The sequence below is a fragment of the Zeugodacus cucurbitae genome, chromosome 5, assembly GCF_028554725.1.
Source record: "Zeugodacus cucurbitae isolate PBARC_wt_2022May chromosome 5, idZeuCucr1.2, whole genome shotgun sequence".
NCBI classification, from domain to species: Eukaryota; Metazoa; Arthropoda; class Insecta; order Diptera; family Tephritidae; genus Zeugodacus; species Zeugodacus cucurbitae.
This window is the reverse complement of record NC_071670.1, coordinates 69,652,908-69,679,996: the sequence shown is the minus strand read 5'-3', so window position 1 is coordinate 69,679,996 and position 27,089 is coordinate 69,652,908. Positions and strand designations below refer to the sequence as shown.

The 27,089-nt window shown below is 37.3% G+C and overlaps 2 protein-coding genes across 3 annotated transcripts; one reads left to right on the top strand and one right to left on the bottom strand.

Moving 5' to 3' along the window:
- On the top strand, nucleotides 1–21,415 carry LOC105215597 (uncharacterized). Of its 2 annotated transcripts, none has more exons than XM_011189601.3 (8): nucleotides 1–1,308; nucleotides 3,874–4,049; nucleotides 7,481–7,570; nucleotides 16,979–17,119; nucleotides 17,362–17,579; nucleotides 18,522–18,835; nucleotides 18,955–19,757; nucleotides 19,862–21,415. In XM_011189601.3, the coding sequence occupies exons 1-8, from the start codon at nucleotides 293–295 to the stop codon at nucleotides 20,965–20,967; spliced, it is 3,864 nt and encodes a 1,287-aa protein (XP_011187903.3). In that variant the 5' UTR covers nucleotides 1–292; the 3' UTR covers nucleotides 20,968–21,415. The 2 variants fall into 2 exon arrangements, with proteins under 2 accessions (XP_011187903.3, XP_028898292.2); XM_029042459.2 differs by having other exon boundaries at nucleotides 18,498–18,835.
- Nucleotides 21,416–22,097: 682 nt separating this feature from the next.
- LOC105215596 (uncharacterized) lies at nucleotides 22,098–26,846 on the bottom strand. Its single transcript, XM_011189600.3, has 6 exons — nucleotides 26,389–26,846; nucleotides 25,059–26,083; nucleotides 24,874–24,996; nucleotides 24,588–24,812; nucleotides 24,337–24,521; nucleotides 22,098–24,275 (listed from the first exon to the last, which is right to left on the bottom strand). The coding sequence occupies exons 1-6, from the start codon at nucleotides 26,558–26,560 to the stop codon at nucleotides 22,358–22,360; spliced, it is 3,648 nt and encodes a 1,215-aa protein (XP_011187902.2). The 5' UTR covers nucleotides 26,561–26,846; the 3' UTR covers nucleotides 22,098–22,357.
- Between the last annotated feature and the right edge of the window lie 243 nt (nucleotides 26,847–27,089).

Genomic DNA, 27,089 nt, shown 5'->3' with positions numbered 1-27,089 from the left:
CAGCATTTTTACCACAATTAAACAGTAATTTGTACACATGAGAACAGCAAGTGTTTGCCTTAATTTCATGTAAATGTGAACAGCCACTCAATTTATTGTTTAATTTTTAGTAAAACTCAAAACTAAATTCGGTTAAACGCAACAATAAAGTGTGCTCACGTGTTCGAAAGTGTTGCATACTTCACGGCGCTGTTACACTAATTCACAAACAACAAACAACGCAAATATTTATGCGCGTGCGTGTGTGTGTGTGTAGAGAGGTGTCATCGCGAACGAAAAGTCTGGAATTATTATGCGCGAACATAGCACAGTGCCGAATGTATTTCGCGTCGCTTGCTCGCCAAATGTGAATACAACAAAGCCGCAAATTCATAAAAATGGTGATGATTCCAAGCAACAAATACAGCAACAGCAACAGTCAGCGGAACAAACAGAACAACAGCAAAAACCGAAAATATTAGTTCATACTTCAACACTGACAAATGCAACTACGACAGCAACAACAAAACCAAACAACAACAGCAACATCCGTGCCAACGGCACAGTCGGCGATTTAACAAGCAAACAGCAACAACAACAACAACAAGCATTGTCCAACGACAATAACACAACAGCCACCAACAGCAGTAACATAAGTAACGGTCACACACCAAATACAATGCAACCGTGCAACATTGCAAATTCCGCTATGTTGCACAATCATACGTTGCAGCCGCATAAACTCACCGCAACGGCGTCGATTGAACGCACGAATTTCGGTGGCAGCGTCACGCAGACTGGCCGTAGAGAGCAATTCCAACAACAACAACAGCAACAGCAGTTGTTGCAACAACAAAAGTCGCAACAATCACTTTATGGCACGCTGCCGCGTTCCATGCCAGCCGCGCTGCAACGTAACAGCAACAACAAAAACAATCGCGATTTGAACGGCATCACCGCATCCGGTGTCATTAACACGATTTCGGGCAGCATCCCTTCGGCGACGGCACCGACGACGACGGCCGCGTTAGCGGCAGCAGACCGCAACGGCAGCCGAAGCAACTCTTCGCTAACGAGCGATTTGAATGGCGGTTACACCAGCGCTGCGCACTCGAAATCGAATAAATTAAATGGCATTCAACCGCAGCAAATGAATAAGTCTCGAGAATTTCTCGTAACGAGGCCAGGCGGCCGGATGAGTCACCACTACCAACAACAACAGCAACGCATGCGACAATGTGGCAATAACAATGGCGTGCAACAGCAACAACAACAACACCGTTACGGTAACGGCGGCTATTTGTGGATACTGACACCTGTTGCCGCGAGGTGAGTACACACACATTGTATTGGTGTTGTTGTTGTTATTTTAGGCAAATACGAGTTCGTGCATATTTTATAAGCGCCGCATGCTGCTATAATATGCCATAATTAATTTTGAAATATATAAATGAAAGACAGTGAACAGTGAACAAAAGGAGAAGCATAGTAGACTACATATTATTCGGCATATTTTTATTAGAAAACCCCAAACGAACGATTTCGCGAAATGCTCGAGTGACTAGCAAAACACCTCTCTCTTAAAACAAATATCACAAGAGATAAGAACGTGTAGTAGTGTATATCTCTCTTATAGACTTAGTTTGGTTCTTAGTATGTCAAATTCAATGACGGGTGGAAATTATTGATATTTTTAATTTTTACAACAAATTATTACACCCCTACTTGAGATAAATCGACAGCTAGTTGAACATTTATTAGTATCTATCCCCCACATAGACTTCACAAAAACTTTTTAAAAGCTATTGCTATCTGTGGTTCTCCGTATGTCAAATTTAATGACTAATGAAAATTATTACTATTTTTATTTTAATAACAAATTATTACAACTATTTTTTGACCAAATCGACAGCCAATTGAACATTTCGTTGTCTATCTCTCTTGTAGATTTTCATTCTTAATATAAAAGCACAAGTTATTTGTGGTTCTCAGTATGTCAAATTTAATGACAAGTGCAAATGATTGAAATTTGTATTTTTACAACAAATTACTGCTATTATTTTTTGGTCAAATCGACAGCCAAATGAACAGTTATGTAAATTGTAGCATTTCATCAATTTTGGTATTGTCATTTAAAATAATTTTTAGTCATTAAACTTGACATAATGAAATATGCAAATAAGTAGCAATTAAATTCAATATAGATTAAGATTTCATCTAGCAAAAATAATTGAAATAAAATGTATCCTAACTTTGTTTTTAGGACAAGGTCAAAGTGTCCAATACTCAATATATAAAGTATTACATTTGTCAAGATAACTAAGTTCTTGACAAAGTAAACGATAAACGATAACTATAGTCGAACGTAGAGCATTACTCAAAACACTATCTATAGATGAAAAGTATAAGCAGCCAATTCAGGGACGATTTTACTTTACTTACTTACTTACAAATTAAAGTCTACTTCCAACAATGCTGGCCTCTCAATTTAGTCAATTAGCAAATTCTCACCACTAATGCTAATTGAATTTTAGATATTTTGACTATTATTCAATAATTGAAATCAAATTAAGTTTAAACAACATCACGCTTTCAATAATTTCAATACTTTTAATTTGGCAGGCAATATTTTAAGAGAAGATGTGGAGCTTCTCATACCCATTTAAGTAATTTAAAGCTCTGTTATTGCCACCTCCACAAAAAGCGCACTAAAAACCGTTTCTATAATTCGAGCCACGTACACATGCACATATTCATACATTATATTATATAAAATCATGTAAAATCTCAATGAATCTCTCTGGCGCAGATAATTAATTAATGCCATGATATATGTGGAGAGTTTACACTAAAGCGCTCACTTAATGTGGTGTCAAATAAAAGCAACAAAAATCGTATTAATCACATACAGTCAGAACATATTTCCGTAGTCATCCACACCGCCCTCGGTTGCACAAGTAACATAATCGCGTACCTTCGAAAAAAAAATTAAAAAAAGTAATAAAAATAAAGTCAAATAAAAAAGATGCTGGTTTTTGCTTCCGTTTTCCGCAGGCAAAAGCTCACTACTTGCCGCACATACATTTTTTACAGCGATGAAAAAGGCTAAAGCGCGCAGAAATATGACTTTGTGCTAAAAGGCACTCAGCAGTTTACACACACTCACATACATATATATAAACTTATAGATAGCAGCACATATGTATTCGGCGCTACATACATACCTCGTGTTCATATGCAAATTTGAGAATCATTCGTTTTTTTATTCCAGTGCGTGTGCGGAGCGAGTAAGATTATTTTAAACTGAAAGCACACTCGTAGCTTAATTAGTTGAGATTTGCTTAGTAAAATATGATGGGGAAAATGGAAGAAGAAATTAGCGGAAAATGCGAGGAAGAAGAATTTGAATGATGGTAAAAAGTGGGGTTAGAACTTCGCCTTTTTATATGCTCTAGGTTACGCAGTTATAAGTTCAGAGGCTTTGGCAGAGAGTTTTTTGTGCTGAATGATAAGCCGACGTTCTTGAGGTGGAGGCTTGCATTAATTTACAGCTCTTTTAAGAATTATATATATTTCTTTATTATAACCAAACTATTTATTTATGCTAAAAAATTGTCAATGAAGTGAAAAATTAAGCTTTTATAAAGCTTTAAGCCAAAAAGGTCTACGGCTCAAAATAATAATTTTCATTTCAAATGTGTTTACGCCTAAAACTATGCTAAAAATGTTTCATTGTAAAGAACGTCTGAGCTTTTTTACAGCTTTAAGCGTAAGAGGACAAATGCGGATTTGAAAAAAATGTGCATAATATCATTATTTCAAATCAGTCAGAATGAAGTTTAATAAATTTCACTTAATTTTATCACTATTATTTATTCGTCTGATTTCTTCCAGCATTTCAGTGGCCATTGTGATGGCGGCAATCGCTGGGCCACAATGGCTTTTCACCGAAGAAAAACTGCCAAATGCCAACTATAATGGCACCGCTAATTTTAATATGATGGACGATGGCGCTTACTTAACAAAATACACCAAATCTAGTTTGTGGATTTTATGTACTGCATTGCAAGGTGAGTGGTTATTGAGGTGAAATAAAAATATTATTAATTTTGGAACTATAAATTAGATTAATTTCAAGTTTAATGAAAATAAGTATCTATTAAAGCTAAAAATGGTATTTCAAAATTTGTGAAAGCTCTCTTGCAAATATGTGAAAGCTCTAATATATTTAAGAAGTATTATATTATTATATACAATTGTAATTATTTTCTGCCATTTATTAAGAATTATTTGTTTAAAAATATTGTGCTATTTAAATAGTATTACGGTCTCATAAAAAATGCACCGCAAAATCTCAACCCAAAACTTATTTCCGTATAAAAAACAAGCTTTATATTGACAACCCACTCAAATAATAATAGCTTCAGCGTATGTCGCTTGTAGTATCCTTATGTCTTCATATTGATACGAATACAATGTTCTTGCACTGTCAATCGGCGCAGCGAGCACTTGTGTCCACCAAAGTTATTGCGAACTCCATTAGAGAACTTCATTTATTGCAAAATCGAAATCGAATAGAAATTCGACGAGGCAATGGCGCAATATGAATCAAATTAAATCTGCTCGCATTGCAATAAATCAGCAGAACGCATTGAAACCGAATGAATGTGCGGCACTTAAAACTACTTTATACATTCATAGATTTCAGCATAAAGATAGAAATGAAAGATTGCCAAGTTGCTGCAACTTGATTTTCATTTTCTTGGTTGGCCATAATTTGCACATCCGCCAAAGTTGCCCGTCAACAATCTGCAGCGCAAGCCGTGGCAGCCTTTCTCTATGCACGCTGCGGAAGCTATAAGCGAATGAAAGCTATTTGAGTGAGTTATCTGCAATTGCTGGCGTACGGTAGTCTTGGCCACTGGCAGAGAACGCAAATTATTGACAACTAAGAGTGTGCGGTGAGTGACAACCGCAGTGGGCAGAGTTGCCGCTCGATAGAAATTTTTAATTTTTTTTTATTAGATGACAAAATAGTAAACTATGAAAGCCTATTAAATGAAATTTTCTAGAAATTGCTGATATATGTCCAATTTCTGAAGGAAACATCAGTTTGAAACATTTGTAGAATATTTTGTAGACTATATGTATATTGATATCCATCACTCTTTTTGTTAAAATTCGTGCCACTGCTGAACATATTAACTAACTTACTATCATTCAGAGTTAAAGAATCTGTAAATTCTTCCATGGAACCCGCCATCCTTAGAACTAACCGACGTAGGACAAAACAGCCCCTGTTACTCTAGTCCAACGAAATTCTCGACGCACTTCAAGCGAGCAGAATAGATAGGGTGACATATTCTGAAATATGATCCACGCTTTCCATTGGAACAGAAAACAATATGTTCCACCATAGTTCCAAAATACCTTTTTTTACATATTATTCATTTAATATTATCGAAGCAGTTAAAAGTGTTCTCTTCGACAGTAGTTTCTCGAAACATTTGTGATAAAAGCACAACCTTTTTTATTTTTCTGACTGCATGGCAACCCTATCATCGCAAACTTTGCTTCCTCAAGCAAAATTAGTGTTAACTCAACTCAGAACTTGGTTAACCGTTAGAAAATTGTTTCCCCTTCCGCAATTGTAACTTCATTTCAAATAAATAGAGAAATATTTTTTATAAAATAAAAGGATGTCAATTATATGAATTGTGAAGTGGATTAGAAGTGAGGCAAACATAAGGAAATATAAAGAAAGAATTGTACGAACTTTATAAGCAAGATGGTAAAAATCATAAAACTGTCACGAGATAAAGAGAAATAAAATTTGTTTGTGGTATGTAGAATGAAAGAAAACAGAACTATTGCTGATACTGGAGATTAGAATAGAAGAGCAAATCTGGAATTCAACTTTGAGAGACACCATATCACGCACTCTGCTTCATTATGGGCCAATAGAGGAGTATTAATTAAACTAATAATATACGATGTATGTATGTACATTAAAATAAACAAAAAACCGCCAACTATAAAAATAAAACCCAACAACGGTGGTTTATTAACCTCAAAATCACTTACCATACATACGAGTATGTCTGTGAGTTTCCGCGAACGCCTTCCGCTTAAGTGGTTTTATTACACTTCATGTTAATGATTATTATTACTTTTTCTTCTTCTTTGTATGCAATGCGCTGTGTTCGTTTTCATTTTCGTGGTTTCCCTTTCATAATTACACACTTAATTGCATTTTTGATAAGCTGTCTCATTGTGCTCGCAATTATTGTTGTTGTGCATCGGATCAATTTCAACTGCTGCAATCGCTCTCCGTAACAGTAACCGTTATTCATGCGACGCGAAGTAATTAAAAAAGCGCGAGACATTTGGTCGCGTCATTTTTCTTCTGGCTGGTGGCTGTTGGTTCTTTGAAGTTTATTAAATTGTTGCGTTCTTCCCATTTTTGTGCATATAGGGAATATACTATATGGGGCTGCAAGGAGTTAAGATATATTTACGACTTCAGTTTACTAAGTTAGTGGGTTGCGTTTTGAGATGACTTAACTTTTAATGGTGAACTTTTGAGGGTTCATATATAAGATAATCTTCCTTTCATTGAAATAATACTAATTTTGTCGAAGTTTTTCAATATCGAAGAAGTCAAATAATCTCAGCAGGTATTACCCTTGAATGACTTTTTTGGCTATAGAGAAATTATATCAGATTGCAAAGCAGAGAATCGCTTGATAATCAGAAACTGAGATATCTAAAAAGAGTATTCAAAAAATAACGTGAATTTTCAAATTTAAAATCTTGCGGATTTGAATAGTCCAAATACCAAAATTTTTCTTATTTTCAAAAATAAAGACAACCGTCGGTTTGTTATTATAATTTAACTAGTAAAGCTCTTCGACGATAAGAAGATGCGCTGGCAGAAGTGTATAATAGCGGTTTTTGAATAAATTTTTTTTCGAAAACGAAAATTCCCGTTATTTTTTGAACATACCTCTTATACCATCACTTGTTTGAGGCTATGATTCATAAAAACATATAACATATATATTCATAAGGTAAAAAACTTTAAAATCAAATAAACCACTAAATGAATAAATTCATAAAATATATTTCTGTAAAATTAAAGGAAATTCTATTTATTTCCAATTTTTTCCCACCAAACTATACACTCCAATGCATTCCCACACTTTCAACACTCGGAAACAACTAAATATTACTGTGAAATGATTACGAAATGTGTGTGTGTGTAAAACCAACTAACGGTACAAATAAATAAATGGGAACCATTTAACTGTACTTGCGCCACTTCGACTAACAATGCAATAATAATGAAATAATGACATGAACCACATCGACAACAATGTTAACCACGCACCGCACAAATGCAACTACAACAACAACGAAAATGAAAATGAAAACAAAACTGTTTGTAATGCTGTAATACAAATGTTAAAACCATGAACAAAAATCGCACACAATAAATTAGGAGTGGAGACATATAACTGCATAAAAATCGACTACTTCCCTAAGGAGGGTTATCAGCCAGATCCGCACGATTCAACGCCAGCGATACCATGTAAGTGTATGCCATTTCGTATACAACACATGTAAAGCAACAACAACTGTAGCCCGTAGTGTGTTGCATTGCTATTGCGTATATGTTGTTGTTGCTGTAAATATGTAGTTGAGTATGTATAACCTTCGTATGTTTAAGTAGACACACACCCGCACACGCATGTTCCTTTGTCACAAAAAACAAATAAAATTACTGCAGTTAGCTTGCTTTGTTGTTGTATGTTTATTTTTGTTTTTTTTTGTACTTTCTGCTACACACATTAGCCTTGCATTGCAGCGCATACAAGCGACAGCATGTCTGACATGCGTGTCCTTGCTACTTCAGTAAGGCTGTTAAAGCAGCGCTCTTGTCCTCGAGTTACTAGCAAATGTGTTGCATTTCATTTGATACAGTTTCGCTGTAACTTAAACGTTTTTGCATTAATTTTTAATTTGTGAAAAATATTTTTTTTTTCATTTTTATTTTGATTTTTTTTTTAATTTTTCCTAAATTATTTTTATTTTCTCGCAACATTTTGCATTGAGAATATACAAGTTTTGTTTACATAACGTTTATAGGATAATATACATATATTTTTTGTTGGAAAATCGGCGTGGCTCCTCCTCCTAATATATTTTCTGTATATATCCCACTAACTACTAAAACTATATATATCAATCTTATTAGCCACATTTCTATTAGCATCCCATCAGACACCATGAAAATGGGTGAAAACACACCCACCTCCCATACAGAGGTTATGTTTAACTCACTAAAAAAATAAAATTGAAGAACTATTTTTACTGAAGAGATGGTAGAGAATAACTACACTCAGATTGATATAAAAAAGTTTAAAATAGGCGTGGCATCTCCTACTTATGGGTCAAACACTCAACACTCTCAGGAACTACTCGACCAATTTCAACGAAATTTTGCACACAATATTTTCTTGACACTCTGATGTTACGAGTTGCAAATGAGCGAAATAGATTAACAACCACGCCTACTTCCCATTTAACACAATTTTGAATTCCAACTGCTTCGTTCATTCTACAATATATAAATCAAAAACTAATGTAGATAACAGAACACAACTTTACACAAACACTGTATTTGAGGTGTGTCATCACGCATTTAAAATTTTTCAAAATCAGCCTATAGCTTTTCAAGCCTCCAGAGACCTTAGCGCCAAAATATATTTTTTTTCCGAAAACATCGGTAAATCCATCAGATATTTTATAAAAATCCAGAGAGAATCTTTTCCTTCTAAAAATGTGCCTCTGTGCTAAAAATGGATCAAATCGGGTCATAACTTTCTCTAGCTCCCATATGCCATATATTAGGTTTTTCAAACAGCCGGTGGATTTTGTACCGAATATATCGATAGCTAAATTAAGTGAACGTATTATCTTAGATATAATATAGCTTGGCGGTGAAAATTAACGAAATCGGTTCGGGAATTACCTAAGCCTTCATATACTATATATAATAACTTTCGTTATTCTATTGGACCTTATGCCTAATAAAGCGGATAAAATTGTGTGTTATAATAAAATTAAATAAAAAACAAGTAAGGAAAGGATAAGTTCGGGTGCAACCGAACATTTTATACTCTCGCATTTTATTGATATATTTTTATTAAGATAACACCTAATTTGACCCAATTTGAAAATCCTATAATTAGGTATATGAGAGCTAGGGGAAGTTACACTATTAGAAGAAAAATATTTCCTCTGAATTAAATTAAGATACCTGAGAGATTAACCGAAATTTTCGGTGAAAAATTACCATGGGTACTGAGTTCTTCATATTCGATATTCGGGGTTTTGAAAAGTTATTGTCCGATTTCGACAATTTTTTCAAAAGTGATACAGTATTTGTGTAAAGTTTTATTTCGCTATCTTTATTGGTTCCTTATAAAGTGAAGGAATAAGATGGAATTCAAAATTGAGTTACATGGGAAGTTGTTGTGATTGTGAACGCATTTCATTCATTTTCCACACGTGTCATCAGGGTGTCAAGAAAATATTATATACCGAATTTTATTCGAATCGGTCGAGTAGTTCCTGAGACAAGGTTTTTGACCCATAAGTGGGCGATGCCACGCCCATTTTCCATTTTGTAAAAAAATCTGAGTTCAACTTCCTTCTGCAATTTCTTCTGTAAAATTTAGTATTTCTGACGTGTTTCGTTAGTGAGATAACCCACTTTTAGTAATTTTCAACCTAATTTTTGTATGGAAAGGGGGCGTGGTTATTATCCGATTTCAACTAATTTCATGGTGTGTGGTGGGGTACGAAAGAGAACGGACCACAGAAAGTTTGGTTTATATAGCTTTATTGGTTTGCTAGATATATATCGATTTGGGGGCGGGGCCACGCCCAGTTCATTTTTAAACCAAATCATTTTTAAACCAAAACTGAATTAAATCTTTAAAATTTCTGGATATTTACACCTAAACATGTACTACACATGCTTCATATAATAAAAATAAATAAATATGTCATCCCAGTCCACACGCTCACGTCAAAGCACCCGCCCAAGTTTTATATTCAACACTAACCACAAAACAGCTCACAAAGTCCCATTCACGTACACACACATACATACAAACACTTTTTCTTCGCTTTTTTTCAACGTTCGCACGTGAGGACATCACACACACACATACTAACCAACCCTACACACCTGCTCGCACACATACAAACATACAAAGGCATATGTGTGTGTGTGTGTGTGTTTGAAAAATATGACCGCCTGCTGGCATATTAGTTGGTCATCGCTCTATTTCGGGGTTACTCGGGCGTATGAGAAACAGTGCCACAGGGTAATGCACTGCCAGACAGTTGATTGTCATTTCCAATCAATAGCGAACCTAAACGACGATTTCATATTGAATTTTTTTTTAGCTTTTATACTAGCAGAGTATGCTTGTATAATAAAAATCATAGTAATTAGAGCGGAAGTGTCAATACTCTTCACCGGGGCACACAACAACACGAACACCAGCAAAACACATGTGCTTTTGGACTCATAGGTGTGTGTGTTTATGTGTGTGTATAAGGTCCTAACCAGACAAGTGGAGTGTGTACAAAGTGAATGGCGCTCGTGTAAGTAGCTGTTAGTGGTTTACCCCGCTTTGAACTCCCCCTTTTAGCAGTTTCTCGTGAAGTGTGTGTTCATTCACACTCGCTCACGCGCCAACACACACACATACAGAGATACCCGCATAACGGTCGGTGTGTGAAGTGTTTGTGGCGCGTCCATGCACGTGTGTTTTTGTGACGAAGTCTTCTCTGTGCCGCTGACCATTCATTCATTTCAGTTAATTTAATTGAGCAAAGCAGCGGAATAAAAAGATTGGTAATAGCATTCAAAATGGTCCGCTGCATATGCACAGTAATGTAACGGTACTTGTACGAGTATTAGAAAGTATAAATATATATTTGTATATTTACACACATCTGCGAAGGGGAGCTCTTTAGAACTTTTTGCGTTTTGTGTTATTAGTTAGCAGTAATTATGTGCATTAAGGGAACAATAAGTAAATAAATATTTGAGAAAGATTTTACATTTTTTTATTGCGAGAGACTTCGCAGGTCATTGTAATACAAATAGTAATTCAATATATGAGTGCTTACAAGTAAATAGCTTAAAAAATAAAAGAATAAAAAAATTAATCAAGTGCCTTAGGAACCCTTTTACTACAAAAAAATAAACAGAGTACGAATCAATAGAGATTTGCCATTCCAAGTTAAATTAAATTTTAAAATTTGGAGTCAGTGAGATGAAGCATCTTAGAATAAATAAATGCTACATATAAAGGGAGTGCTTCTAGGCATGTGGTCTTCAAGAAGAAATTCGGGCAAGTCACCTCCACGGGTGTCTCGAATGAATTCTAGGCGAGAGGCCTAATTTTCGACCACTTTTTGCAGCAATAAACGTTGCTCCGGAGTAAGTCTGTTCACGATGAAATGGCAAACTAAACAGATAAAGATACAGTAACAGCTGTCATTAGAAGAAACATATTACCTCCGAATTTCTTCTAGATATCTGAGAGACTTACCTATATTTTCGGTAAAAAAAATTTGTTAGAAGCACTGAGGTTCTCATATTCGATATATAGGGTCTTGAAAACTTATGGACCGATTTCGACGACGATTTGGAAGGGCGATGCCACTCTTTAAATGCACTATGTTTGCAAAGTTCTGTTCCGATATCTTCCCTAGTGCATGCTTTATATATTGTAAATTATACGATTCAGATGGACTTCAAAGTTCTGGTATGTGGGAAGTAGGCGTGGTTGTGATCCGATTTGGACTATTTTCACAACATATCATTGGAATGCTAGGAAGATATTATAAACCGAATTTCATTCAAATTCGTCGAGTAGTTCCTGACGTAGGTTTTTGACCCAGAAGTGGGCGGAACCACGCCCATTTAAATTTCCTTAATTTTTGGACTGTTTAGAAACGACTCTAGAAAGTTTCCTTGGTATAGCTTTAGTAGTTTACGAGATATGTACAAAAAACTTATTAGGGTGCGGGGCCACGCCCACTTTTCCAAAAAAATTACATCCAAATATGCCCCTTCATAGTGCGATTCTTTGTACCAAATTTTACTTCCATAGCTTTAAAAAAATACTGTAGCGTGGTCCCAGTTTCCTTATACCCCAGAGATGGCTCCGTGTGATTTTTTTTGTATTTTTCAAAAATAAAGAGAACATTAAAGGGCCGCCCTTTTACAAGCACACGAGAAATCGCGGAAAAATCCCAAAGGCTATCCCAAGAATGGAGTTTGAGAAGTGTTTCGACGATAGAAAGAAACAATGTGTACATATAATATCGAATGGGGACAATTTTTAAGGCAATAACATTGAAGTCGAATGAATAAATGTTTTTTTTTTTCAAAAAACAAAAATTCCCGTTATTTTTTGAACACACCTCATACATATGTACATATGTATGAATGTAGCTATATATGTACATTCTTTTCGAGTTTCAAGTTTTTGTTTCGTGTCAAATTGTTAATTGGAGCATAAAGCAATTGCAAAAGGGTTGTTAGAAATACACACATACATATGTAGATATAGACAAGCATATAGAAGCTTGATACATTCCAGCATGCAACGAAATAGGAACCAAGTTCGCAGTAGACAAAGTGACAGCAATTTAGGAGACCAAAACAAGTGCTTCTCTACTACAATATCCTTCAGTATACTGAAAGGTTTTTTAAGACTCGAAGATATTATTTCTTCAACTAAATAATTCAGAATGCATTACTCAAGAGATAGTACTTTTAAAATTTTATACACAATTAAATATTTAACCAAGTAAATCTTTCTGAGCGAGTAATTCATTAAATCAATTAAATCTTCCATTCGTTGTGATTTTGTTCAAATATTCGGCACATTCGTTAATGCATTTAAATGTTAAATTCATTTAGAAAATAACTTCAAAATATAAATATACAAATAATTGTTGTTGTTGTACTTGCATTTAAATAAACAGAATTATGTCAATTACATTGTGATTAAAACAGTGAAAACAAAGAAAATTAGAACACGCTATTAGCAAGGATTTTTTGTGATTTTGTCGCAAGTTGCAAACGGAAAACGCTAGAAAATGCATAGCTGCAAAATTGTGTGACAATAAATGCGCTCACATATTTATGAATTCTTGTGTGTGTTAGTAAGGGCATTAATACTTCAAAATAATGCCCATTTTTAGTTCGCAAATAATAGATGAATGCGCATTTTTCGCGTAATCTCTTTAATTTTTTATTACGTAATCCACGAGTGAAAGCTTAAATTATTGAAAAAAAAAAATAAATAAATAAATTACTCAATTTAAAATGTGAGAGAAATTCATAACACAACTTGCCATTTTCCACTGATTTAAGGGGTTAGGTTTGGGTTAATTTTTTTTTTTTCATTTTCATTAAGTGTAATATCTTAAAAATATTCTCTGAAAATTTTAAGTTGATCCGATAATAACTTTTCGAGTTATTCGACAAATAACAAAGATCGCTCGGGCACTCCAAAACGCTAGTGTGAAACTTTAAATGCGTTTTTCTCAAAACTATGTTTTTTGAACTGGTGACAACTGTAACTCGATAACCGCACAGTAGATTTTAATGAAATGCATACAGCTTTTAGAATACATAATAAACTCAGGCCTGATCAAAGGACTTTTTTCAAAAATTTCGATTTTTTAAGACCAACAATCTAGAAAAAAATTCCTGAGGTCGCCATTTTGTTAGTTTTTAATTTTAATTTTTGAAAAAAAAGCTTCAATCAATCCCAGGATTATCTATTTATAAAACTAGTTTTTTATCTGATTCATTTAAGAAATTGTATTATGATTGTCACCGCAATGACCTTTTTTTTTGAAACTGGGTCAACACAGACAGCTATAACTTTGGAAATTATATATTTTTTTTTCAAATTTTCGTGACTTTAAGTCAAAACATTGTATAATAATGCCATATTATTACTTTTGTAAAATAACATGATTTAAAGCAAAAAAAAATTACTGAAAATTCACATTTTTTCGTGTCTCTGACTACCCCTAGTATGCTTAAATTGAATGCGCGACCTCGTCGATTATCGGGGAACCAAATCGAAAAAACAGTAACCTCTAGAATCATTGAAGCTGCTATATGCGTTACGAAAAGACTCCTAATAGCAATTATTGAGCTTAGTTGGTTAGTTTATAAAATTCTCTAATTGTAGGGTAAAACTCAGAGGATCACCAAAATGGTAATATGTATCATCAGGTACATTCTTCAACATTTCCCAAAAGTTTAAGTTACTCATACCATAAACATTACCATACAAAACAGCTAATCTGATTAACCTCATGGCAACACTGCTTTCAATTAATGTTTAAAAGAAAAACAAGTAAGGAAAGGCTAAGGTCGGGTGCAACCGAACATTTTATACTCTCGCAATTTATTGCTTTATTTTTATTAAGATAACACACAATTTCACCCATATATTCGGTATAAAGTCCAATAGAAAAACGAAAATCATCATATACGGTATATAAGCTGAGGTAATTCCTGAGCCGATAAAACTCATTTTCATCACCAGCATACATTATTTCTAAGATTATATGCTCATTTAATTTGGCTAAGAAATTTCATATATTACCCGATTTATAAGCTATTAAGCCCATCGGAATTTTGAAAATCCTATAATTAGCTATATGAGAGCTAGGGGAAGTTATAACCTGATTTAACCATTTCTGATACAGAGACACACTATTAGAAGAAAAAGATTTCCTTTGAATTAAATTAAGATATCTGAGAGATTTAGCGATATTTTCGGTGAAAAATTACACTGAGTTCTTCAAATTCGATATCCGGGGCCTTGAAAAGTTATAGTCCGATTTCGACAATTTTCTCACAAGTGATGCCACGAATCATATACAGTATTTATGTAAACTTTTATTTCGCTATCTTCATTGGTTCCCGATGTATATCTTATAAAGTAAAGGAGTCAGATGGAATTCAAAATTGAGTTATATGGGAAGTTGTCGTAGTTGTGAACCGATTTCATCAATTTTCCACACGTGTCATCAGGGTGTCAAGAAAATATTATATACCGAATCTCATTGAAATCTGTCGAGTAGTTCCTGAGATATGGTTTTTGACACAAAAGTGGGAGATGCCACGCCCATTTTCCATTTTGTAAAAAAATCTGAGTGCAGCTTCTTTCTGGTATTTATTCTGTAAAATTTAGTGTTTCTAAGGTGTTTCGTTAGTGAGTTAACACACTTTTAGTAATTTTCAACCTAATCTTTATATGGGAGGTGGGCGTAGTTAATATCCGATTTCTTTTATTTTTGGACTGTATTAAGAAGCGCCTAAAAAACGACTGCAGAAAGTTTGGCTTATATAGCTTTATTGGTTTGCGAGATATATACTAAAAACCTATTTGGGGGCGAGGCCACGCCCACTTCCTCAAAAAAAGTACATCCAAAGCTTTATTTATGACTTAGTTATGGCACTTTATCTGTTTTCGGTTTTCGCCATTTTGTGGGCGTGGCAGTGGTCCGATTTTGCCAATTTTGAAAGCAACCTTCCTATGGTGCCAAGAAGCAAGAGTGCCAAATTTCATCAAGATATCTTATTTTTTACTCAAGTTACAGCTTGCACAGACGGACGGACGGACGAACAGACAGACATTCGGATTTTGACTCGCTTCGTTTAGTTTTGGTTGTTACAAACAACCGTTATGTGAACGAAACTATAATACTCTCTTAGCAACTTTGTTGCGAGAATATAAAAATAATCCTTCATTTTTTACATTTCTTTATAGAAACATCTCCCTTAATCACTCTTAGTCTTTGATCATATTCTTATATTTCCTTTCAACACTTTCTCAACTCATTCATTGCCTTCTCTTGATTAAAAAAAAGTATGCTCTTTTTTAATTAATTTTCGTAGAGGACATGAGTTTGTATATGTAAATTATTATCGCTGGCTCCACATAATTGTAGTATGTATTGTTGTTGTTGTTGTAATAATAAATCTTTGAATGTTTATGGCAATTGTTTATTGTGTCCATTTAACACACTCTTCTAGCAATTTGTATTTTCAAATGTTCGCACATAGCAATAAGAGCCAAAGTAAGTAATCGTATAAATTCAAAAATCCAAAGATTAAATTAATAAAAACTACTAGCATACTCGTTTATGTATAACGGGTGTTTCTTTTAGACATGTTGCAATATTGCTTTTAAAGTTGGTCTTTTTGACTGCTGTCACTTGATTGATAACCAGTTTGGTTTGCCATTTTATAACTGTTGAACAGACTTACTCCGGAACAACATTAGTTGCTGAGACACGACCGCAAATGCTGCAAAAAGTGGGCCACTCGAGTGACATTTATTCGAGCCAACCGCGGCGGTCACTTGCCTCAAATCATTTTGAAAACATAATGGCAAACCCTTTACTTGATAATAATTCTAAATTCTTGGCCATAACATTAAGTTATATATGTTTTATTTCTTATTGAAAACCACTTGCATAAAAATATACCCTTTATATATAAAAGCCAATATATTTTCAGACCAACCAGGTAAGCCAATAAATTTGATTGCATAAGTAAACAATATCAATTGAAAATCAGTTTTAGTTTATTACACATTTATTTATACATACAAACAAATATACATATGGATGTATAAGATGCCCCTACATACATATACATATTGAAAAACACTTTATTACAAAGTCAAATATTGTCCTTTTTATGTTTTGCAATATTTCTTGTATGCTTTATTTAATTGTTAGAGCGCAATAATTGCTCCTGTTCAATGTGTTTGAGTGTGTGCGCGTACTATCAATAAATCCTTTATTGTGAAATATATAAATGAAAGTACGATAATTTTCAAAATAAAAGAATATTGCCTCAATTCTACAGACACCGTCACCAAGTCGTGTCCGTTCTTTCTGGCATCGGGCGTCTTCCTTCTAATCAGCTTCATAGTCTTCCTTGTGCCCACCTGTTCGCATCAGAATAATTTATATTACTTCAGTGCGGGCATAATGTTCATCGTGTCGGGTGAGTAGAGGTGCTCTATACTATATATTATATGTATAACTAAAGGAAAAAGAATATATATTTATATATAAGTAGATACAAAGTTCAAACTAATAAATTATATCCAAAAAATGCAATAAAATGAATTTATATCATCTCAATTTTATTGCTGGAAAAGTGTTTGTATGTATTTAGTTTATTGTTCGAAAATTAAGATTATTTTTTTAATATCTCGACTAATGCTTTAATTGTTAAATTTTCAGGATTACTAATGCTCATCGGATTGATTGCATACATTTCCATACTGAAGGCGGAAATCGGATCGAAATTGCGTTCGAGGTCCAGCTTGCAGCCACCACTCTTTAAGGTTACCTATGGACAAAGTTTCTTCTTATTCGTGATCGGTTTCATTACGACGGAGTTTGTGGGACTATTGAATATATTTCTATATATTAGCTTACAAGAAAATGGACACTACAATGTGAGTATGACAATAAAGATAAGGATAAAGATGGATTGAGATAGAGATAGAGATAGAGATAGAGATAGAGATAGAGATAGAGATAGAGATAGAGATAGAGATAGAGATAGAGATAGAGATAGAGATAGAGATAGAGATAGAGATAGAGATAGAGATAGAGATAGAGATAAAGATAGAGATAGAGATAGAGATAGAGATAGAGATAGAGATAGAGATAGAGATAGAGATAGAGATAGAGATAGAGATAGAGATAGAGATAGAGATAGATATAGAGATAGAGATAGAGATAGAGATAGAGATAGAGATAGAGATAGAGATAGAGATAGAGATAGAGATAGAGATAGAGATAGAGATAGAGATAGAGATAGAGATAGAGATAGAGATAGAGATAGAGATAGAGATAGAGATAGAGATAGAGATAGAGATAGAGATAGAGATAGAGATAGAGATAGAGATAGAGATAGAGATAGAGATAGAGATAGAGATAGAGATAGAGATAGAGATAGAGATAGAGATAGAGATAGAGATAGAGATAGAGATAGAGATAGAGATAGAGATAGAGATAGAGATAGAGATAGAATTAAAGACAATTATTAAGATGATAATGAAAACGGAGATGAAGATAAAGATAAAAATGGCCCAGAGGCAATTTTACTACTTTTAAGCTCTGAATATCCCCCTGATTTATTATTTGGGAACCCTACGACTAGTACTAAGCCATAAAATCCCCTACATTACTAACACTGCACAATCAGAATTTCCACACACAGTACAAATCTAAAGCCTAACCACAACAAATTCCAATATTGCACCGAAAATGTTTTTAATTTCAACAATACCAAACCGCTTCCTCATCCGTTTAATATCCTCAAAGCACATATGCAACTTTATTGAACAATGTCCGCACATGCATTTCAGCATTCCGCACCTCTCCCTTTACAGCGACTGCCTTGTTTCAACATCACCAATCTGCAGGAAAAACTGAAAGAGAGCGAAATTCCACAAAGCCACACCTACAAAAGCTACAAGCACTCGACAGCAGCCTCGACAGCCGTCGCACCCACAGTGCGCAAACCTCAACAAGGCCCACGGCTAAGCAGTAATAGCCATCATCAGGTGCACAATGTGTGTCTGCCGCCAACCACGGCCGAACTGGAGTTGAATGGCAAGCTGTTGCAACACACCCACGGTTTTGTGCCCTGTCGCAAGCATCCGAATGCAGCGGAGGCGTTCGTCAACAATGATTTGGAACGCAGGTGAGATATTTTTGCGCCATTGCATAGTAAGCTTTGTAAATATAGCTACAAAGCTTACTAACTGATACATAGCATCACCTCTACGTGTATAACAATTGCTTTCCCTCTCTTAATCTCAGGTATTATTTCGAGAAGTCACAGCAGCCAAAGTGCAATTTGCATTCCAAGAACTTTGCCAAATCTCTTAATGAACTCTACACCGAGTCGGTGGCTGGCCTGCCGCCGCCGCCGCCATCAGCCGTGAAAATGGGCGGCACATCGCAGACCTTGCCTCGCATGCCGCTGCAGTACACACAATTTGGCGACTTCACGCAGGACTATCCGCTCACCCGCAGCGTCTCGACCACCACAGACATCTTCCCCGGTCACAACTCGCGTCACACCACACCGCATGTTGAGCGCAAAAGCCGTCGCAATATGGCGACGAACACACGACCCATTGACCCAGCCGTGGTGACACTCAGCGAAAGTGAACGCGGCGATGAAAGTGAAAACGAAAGAAATGTGCGACGCCGACGCCAATTGGCCGACAGCCAGTCCGACAGTTGCTACGATGATGATGAGCCACAGCGGCTGTGTGGCTTGAAGCGGGGCATACGAAAGACTAAAGATGAACTCTTTCAGGAGTTTTGCAAACGCGCTGGCATGCGTCCAAAGCCGAAAAACATTTACTTCATTGCCAGCGAGGAAGATACGGTGGCGACATCTGACGATGAGGCACAACAACGTCGTCACTATAAAGCCACAAGTCAACTTGGTAATGGACATCATAATGGCGGTGGTGGACGCAGGGATTTTGGCAGAAAGAATTGCGAAGTAGATGATGAGCAACAAAATGCGAGGGAAGCAGATGAGGATGATGAAGGGGAGGGTGGATTTTCGCAGTTACAGGACGAGGATGAGCACATCTATGTGATTCAAGGTGAGCACTTAATATAGAGGAGATTACAGATCCCTCTAAACCTAATATAAACCTAGTTCTTTTAATTTTTAAGAGAACCACTAACTCAATACTTTAATTGACAGATAATCCACAGTATGTGACCAATCCAACATATCGCAACCTGCGTCGCTCCTCCATGTTTGTCGAGCCAGCGCATCTGCGCAAACTTAACTCTAATCTTTCACTGGCCGCATTATATCAACCCGAAAAGCCCGCACAGAAGAGCGCATTCGCAGGGGACCGTAGCGACTCGGCAATGGAAATCTGGCCACCACCGCCCAGTTTTAGCAGCGGTGAACCCTATTTCGCGGCTGCCAAAAGTGCCTACTACGGTTCACAAAACCGTCTACACCAGGATTACCAGCCGAACGTCCAAATATATCAGAGTCGCACATTGCCGCGATCCTTTCTGAAAAGTCACACGAACTCGCAGAACAGCTTGGGCTCGGGCTCGCTACACGCAAGCGCTACGGCATTACACAGCAACTATAGCAGCAGTCAGAATCGCTTAACAAATTTGATGCTGCAACAGCAACATCAACAACAACAGCAACAACAACTACAGCAGCAAAATCTTTATCTATCGCAATCACAGGCCGCCGGCATCTATAACTCAGCCTTTGCCTTGCATAAATCCAGCGAAGACCTTAGCGCGGCACGCAGCACCAACAACTATGGCGAACGACGTCAGCAAAGGCCACAGAGCTCAAGCAACAACAATGATGGAAGACTTCAACAACCAACCGTGCATTGGCCTGCCGCCATACCGTCCTCACCATCCGGCTACGCACCCAACTATCAGCAAATCCAGCAATTGGGCGCACCGCCCGCACGTTCCCACCATCCAACGGCACCACCCCATTTGGCGCATGCCCTTTTAACGCGCTCCTTCAGCAGTAACACCAGCGGCGGCGCTGACAGCGGCATTGGCAGTGGTGGCGGGAGCAGCAGTGTGGTCAGCGTACCGCCGAAATTTCAACGCGCCTACGCATTCGATGAGCAGCGTCGACCCAGCGCTTTATTGGGCGAAACATTTGACCCCGAGGAGCTCGAGCGTGAAAGACGGCGTTCACATGCTAGTGTCTATAGCGGCATATCAATGATGGGTGGACAAAATGGCAGCAACGGCATCAATAACAACAACAACAGTGCTGACCACTACGACTTGATTAATGGCACGGCCGTTTGAGAGGGAGTTTACTGGCATACCGCTAGCCGGCAACAGCCAGAATGCGCTTTGTTGAATTGGCTGCCAGCGAAAGTATCAATGGAATGGCAATAGCCGCAAGCGGTGCTTTGTCGTGTATGGCATAAAGCGGAAATTGATGATTGTCGATTACCAAATGGTTGTTACGTCCGCCCTAACCCTATCACCCCCCCAAACATAACGGGCCAAATGGTCCGCTTAGTGTAATTAAAAATGAAACTTAGGAAAACATTGTTGCACTGCCAGATTAGAATATGTAGATGGAGCATTCGAGAGGTGCCGACAAGAGATGGCGAAAACGTTTGCCATTTGAGCTTCGGTTTAGGGGACTGTAGAGAATTTATGGTTAACAAGATTTAGTAACTAAGAAACTGCACTGATTTAAAGGAATGTATTGTAATTTGTATGTTGTGCACCAAATTAGAATAAAAGTACATGTGATTACAACAAAAAAAAAACCATAAGGAATGAGTTCCTTAACCGGGAGAGCATGTCTTACGAAAACAAGGAATCATGAAATGATTATCAAGACTAAGACTATGAAGAAAGTAGTGTTTAATTCCTTCGATATAAGTCTTGGTTCCTTAAAATTTTTCGCTCTCCAAGAGCTTTACAAATGTTACAGTTAAGAAAGTTACGGGTCTCAGATTCTTCGAACTGGCTTCCAAGCTACAGACTAGCTCCAAGGTATAGACGAAGCAAAGGGATTCCGAATCCGAAATTCTTCGAACTGGTCTCCAAACTACAATCGAAGCAAAGGGGTTTCGATCTCCGAACTGGTCTCCTAGCTACAAGCGAAGCAAAGAGGTTCCGAACTCCGAACTGGTCTCCAAGCTACAAGCGAAGCAAAGGGATTCCGAACTCCGAACTGGTCTCCAAGCTACAAGCGATGCAAAGGGATTCCGAATCCCTGATTCTCCGAACTGCTCTCTCTCTCTTAACTATAGACTGGAAAGCTTACGAATAGATTGGAAAATTCCTAGAATAATCTAATACAGGCACCAAAAAAATCAATGCTCCTTGGATTATGATGGACCGTAGAGCGTATACCTCACAGCCCTTCCCAACAACACGCTCAAATTTCCAAAAACAAGATTTTTTTCCTTAAATACAATTTGATTTATATTTTCTGTAAATTGTTACAAATAATTTCTTTAAGATTTTTATTTTACATTAAAGTGTTAAATTTAGATCATGATTTATGAAAATTTGTTGAAAAACAAGCAATTTGAATTTTGGTTACTTGCGAACTTAAGTGATGTTTCCATACAGGTTCTGTTATCAATTGTTGACTTAAAAACTTTTGTGCTTGATTTATTTTACTGCTCACACACTGCAGCTCATCTTAACCACACTTCCGCTGTGGAGAATGTTACTCCCAGAAATCGCTGCCACTATCACTTTTCTTTCTGCGCTCTGCACCACCGCCACCGCCGCCGCAAGTGGACATGTGGACCGCACTGCTGGATGAAGAACTGACGCCAGACACCTCTTCGATCGCGGCCAGCGGCACCGAGTTCACTTTGCCATTTCCCATCGGTTCGTACTCCTCATCGACCTCCTCTTCGGCCTCTTCCTCCTCTTCCACCGCAGCTACCAGCTCATCTAATTCGATCTCCTCATCGACTGCTTCGACCATGCTGGCGATTTCGATCGATGACTCGCTCACCACTTCTTTTAGGTTATCTTCTAGGCAGATGGAGAAGGTTGTGGAAGAAATTGTTGGTGCCAAGACATTGATTGCCGTCGCGGAACTTGTAATATTGTAGTACTGCGGTCTTGTTGTTGTCACTGATCTTTCCGCCGGGCTCTTACGTGCATTCACATCGGAGCTGGCAAATGTATTTAAAGCTTCCTCAACATGTACGCTAGGTTTCAGTGTTTCCGCGCTTTTCGCGGGTTTTGCACGGCGCTCCTTTCGCTCCGTTTTACTTTGCTTACATTTTCGGGAAGTACTGGGATCTTCGTTTGCTACAGACGGATTTTTGACAGTTTTCTTACTTTTTGGGCTCAATAGATGTTGTTTTTGTTGATTATTTTGAGGAATTCTTTGTTTTAGCTTCGTTTTCTCTTTCTCTAATAGATTGACTTGGGTGTGTGGCTTTTTCTTCATTTCACCTGTTGGTGTATCAGAAAAGAGCCGATGCATTCGCTCCATTGTTTCCATTAAGTTCATTGTGGCTTCTACCGGATTTTTGGCGTCAGTGGTATCGCCAACAGCGTCTTTTTTATCAGTATCTCTCACCTTCCCCCTTGGACTGCTCTCCTTTTTACTGGTGCTCGTACTACTCACTGTGTCTGGCGCCTCCTCCTCGACACTTTTATTGCTTCTGCCGCTATTTTTGCTGCGATCACTCGCGCTTTGATGGTCCTGACTGCCATTATCGTTACTGGATGTTTGTGAGCCGGATTCCTGATGTTGGAAAATCGCATCCGGCACTCGCTCTGCGTCGTGTTTATCTGCGCCCTTCGCAGCAGCAGCTATAACAACAGTAGATACCGAGGTAGTTTTGGTAGTCACTGTTGACATAGCTGTCGCTGCCTCCGTCTGCACTGGTTTTGCGCCAAATGTTCTTGAGGCTTCGGCTGCAGTCGTTGGTTTACTTCTCAGCTGGTCAATTTTAGACGCGCTTGTTTGTGGTGGATGAGGTAGTATTGCATAGGCTCTTTGAAGCGGTACACCAGTGCTTCTCGCACTCGCTGTATGGTTGTTGTTGTTAAAATTTACGACGTCAGTTCGTGGCTCGGCTATTAAAAGCCTTGAAGTGTTTTCATTCCATTCAGTTGAGTGCGCATTGTTCGTTAACAAATTGATTTGTGACTCACAAGAGCCGAAATTCCGATTATAATAGTACGGTTCAAAACCTAGTGGCTTAAATTCTTCATCATCACTACCCCTCTTGCCATAGCTTTTAAATTCACACTGGCGATCACTTTTAAACAGTTTTGTTTTCGCTTCCATAATTGCATTGGGATATTCGAAATTCGGACTTTTATTTTCCTGGTCCGTTAAATCTAAGAGTGAATCTTTGGATTTAACCGCTTTATTGTGCTTTTTAATTTTCAACTCCCGACGTTCGTTTTCCGTTCGCAACGCGGAAGACGTTCGGATATCTTTTAAAGTCTTGCGATAGCTGTCGGCAACTTTCGGCACCTCCTTTTTATTGCTCTCTGAGAGGCTGGATACTACTTCGCGCATAGTTTCGGCCTGCAAACGTTGTCGATCCAGGTAATTGCGGAAATTCAATTCCAATTGATTGCTCTCATTCTCGAGCTCTTGTATACGCATCCTATAGAGATAATACATAAATTCCAATTACAATTTTCTTTAGATTTCAAGTTACTGCTTACTTGGCCTCATAAACAATTTGGTCCACAGTACGCTCTTGCTGCGCTATGCTTTGTGCCATCTTCTGCAGCTGTTTCTGTGTATTCACCACATCCTTCAGCAGCGGATCTCGTGCACGGGTGTCGGAAGCTGGCAGTTCTTCTGCATGGTTGGAGCACTGAGGACTAATTGTATTAATTTTGGGTTCCTAAACGATTAACGACAACATTAAATAAATATTTTGAAAATTTCACCATGCTGTGTATAGAAATACCATTTCTCTAACCACTCTGCGTACTATTTCGTCTGTCATGTCGGTTTGCGCTGTTTCCTTTCCTGTTTCTTGCGTAGCTAAATTGGCTTCAGTCTTGTGTACATGTTGAATTTTCTGCAAAAGCTCCGAATGACGGCTCTCGAATACCTTCAGCTGCTGTCCAATGCTCTCGTTGAGCAAACGCGCTTCATTGGAGTAATCGTATTGTGGAAGACGGCAAACATGCTGTTGGAGAAAAAACTATTTAAACATCCATACAATAGGAATCTTACTTATAAGCACTAACCTCCATTAATTTTTCCTTATATTGTATTTTGAGCACTTCTTTTTGGTGTCGTAGTTTTTCATCGGATTCCTTTCTTAATAGATCACGCTGCTTATTTAACGCTTTCTTGAGCGATACTTCTATCTGTAATTATGAGTTACGATTAGTAATTGTTCAACGAAACAGTTATATATTTTAGTATTTACCCGATCCAAAAACTTTTGTCCGTTCTTCGTATGCCGCATCTCATGCACCCAGTCTGTGTAGGATTTTTCAGCCGCGGACTTCTTGTGCTCACTACAATTAGTTGGCTCGTAGGAAAGATCCACCTGCACTGCAGCTTGCGAAAGCACCGGCTTGGGTGGCAAGATATGTTGTAATTGAGTTTGTTTCTCATTGCTGGCGATCAGCTCTCGCGAAACTGTACGGAAACTTTCGACGCACTTGGTAAACTGCGTCGCCAATGCGTCGACCGCTGAGACAACTGCACCCACTTGTTTGTTTTTGCGCTTTGTGTGCGTCATGTGCTTCAGTTGATTCGTGATACGCTCTAGGCTGAGGTTCAGCTTGTCGTAGTGACGCGTACGCACACTTTTGGCAAGACGTGTGGTCGGCAAACTGTTGCGATTATGCCGCAAGTCGTATAGTTGTTCAGACATTTCCTTTACTTTGGTGGAGAGTATCACTAGATATTTGTTGAGGTATCTTATGTTGGTATTGGGTAGCTCATTTTTCGCACAACTCTTTTTAGAATAGTCCTCTGGCGGCTGTGGAGGCTCTGGTTCATGTGGTGAACTGTTTTTTATTGTAGTCTGTGTTCCCTCAGTAACAGTGCCAGGTTTTATAGAGGCAATTTTCTTCGCGTATTCTTCCTTCTGCTTCAATAAATAACGGATGATCACCATTAGCAGTGAAACATTTTTATTGTGTTCATATTTTCTACTAATACTATTTTTAAATGGGGTCTCTTGTGCTGATTTAGTAAATATGGCTTCTAAGATTTCTTTGATCTCATCGCCGCTGAAACGGAAATGCGACGAACTCTCAAAGTCCGGAAGTGTGTTTCGAAATGGCACCTCCGTGCAGAATACTGACAGCGAAAAGTGGCAGTTTTGTGCATAGAGAAATTCAGCAACGAGTGTGTTGAGCGCCAACACCAATGGCGAGAGCGTCAGACGCTGCGTGGAGCCGCCGGTGGTGGTTGTTGTAGTTTGAGCCAAAATTTGACGTCCTAAAATAAAATATTTGTTTTATGCACATATGTATTAAATATTTTTGCAGGAGCGCAAGAATCTTTCCATCACTGATGTACACTGCATTACCGACTATTAGTTATCGATAAGTACTGCTGCTATGGCAACGTCATGAATGAAAGACTCAAACAAAAAAGTAAACAAAACCAATTTATGAATGAAGTCCCAATTTGTATTGTTGGGAATACATGTATATGTCACGCAATCTCATTTTTATTTATATATTTATAAATCACTTTAATGGAATCATTTCGATTAACAACTGATGAAGGCACGCACTCACCTAAAGCAGTTTTGTTGAAGTTTGATATGAGATCGGTTCGCAGCTTTGCTTGTAACGACCGCGCCACATCGTCGCGCTCCATCCAGTCACGGAAATGTTTCTCGAACTCCTTGACTGGTATCCTCGATAAATCGGTCAGGTTGGCTTTCATATCCATGTCCGCATTAGCCATATTGGTAGTATTAAACACAAAAAGCTTTCTTTCACCTTCATAAACTTCAATTTTTCTACGTCTAATTCAAAATATTCTTATTTTCACAATGTCGAAAACTCACTGTCACTTGTTTAGAATTTTGTTTGTCCAGTGCAACACAATTTGAATTTATTCCGGCCGCAGTATTTAATCTATTTGTACAACGACCCCTTTCCGCGTTAACAAGCATTCATGCGTAACGACAAATGTCAGTAAATAAAAAATTGTTTTGAACGCGAGGTGTGTTCAGTGCCAGTTTTATGAAAAATTTACCCAACCAACATTTCAAAGTAGAAGTCGTTTGTAAGCCATGAATTTTATTTTAAGCAAAACTTTTGTTAAAAAAATAAAATTAGAAAATGTCACGTATTTAACAAGCTGTAGCTGTTACTGTGACTTTGTTTTATTATATCTTAAAAAAAAAACAATAATTATATGGAACAATTCGAAAAGATATGAGTTTTATTTGTTCGAAGTTCGAAATTCGAGTTGATTTCCAATCGAATGT

Bases quoted from the DNA above. Each gene is read 5' to 3' on its own strand.
- LOC105215597 (XM_029042459.2), top strand. From the start codon at position 293: ATGCGCGAACATAGCACAGTGCCGAATGTATTTCGCGTCGCTTGCTCG. The intron at 4,050-7,480 runs GTGAGTGGTTAT...ACAATAAATTAG, and splicing joins TTTATGTACTGCATTGCAAG to GAGTGGAGACATATAACTGC. The intron at 7,571-16,978 runs GTAAGTGTATGC...TCAATTCTACAG, and splicing joins TTCAACGCCAGCGATACCAT to ACACCGTCACCAAGTCGTGT.
- LOC105215596 (XM_011189600.3), bottom strand. From the start codon at position 26,560: ATGGCTAATGCGGACATGGATATGAAAGCCAACCTGACCGATTTATCG. The intron at 24,997-25,058 runs GTAAATACTAAA...TCATAATTACAG, and splicing joins GACAAAAGTTTTTGGATCGG to ATAGAAGTATCGCTCAAGAA. The intron at 24,276-24,336 runs GTAAGCAGTAAC...TTATCTCTATAG, and splicing joins CAAATTGTTTATGAGGCCAA to GATGCGTATACAAGAGCTCG.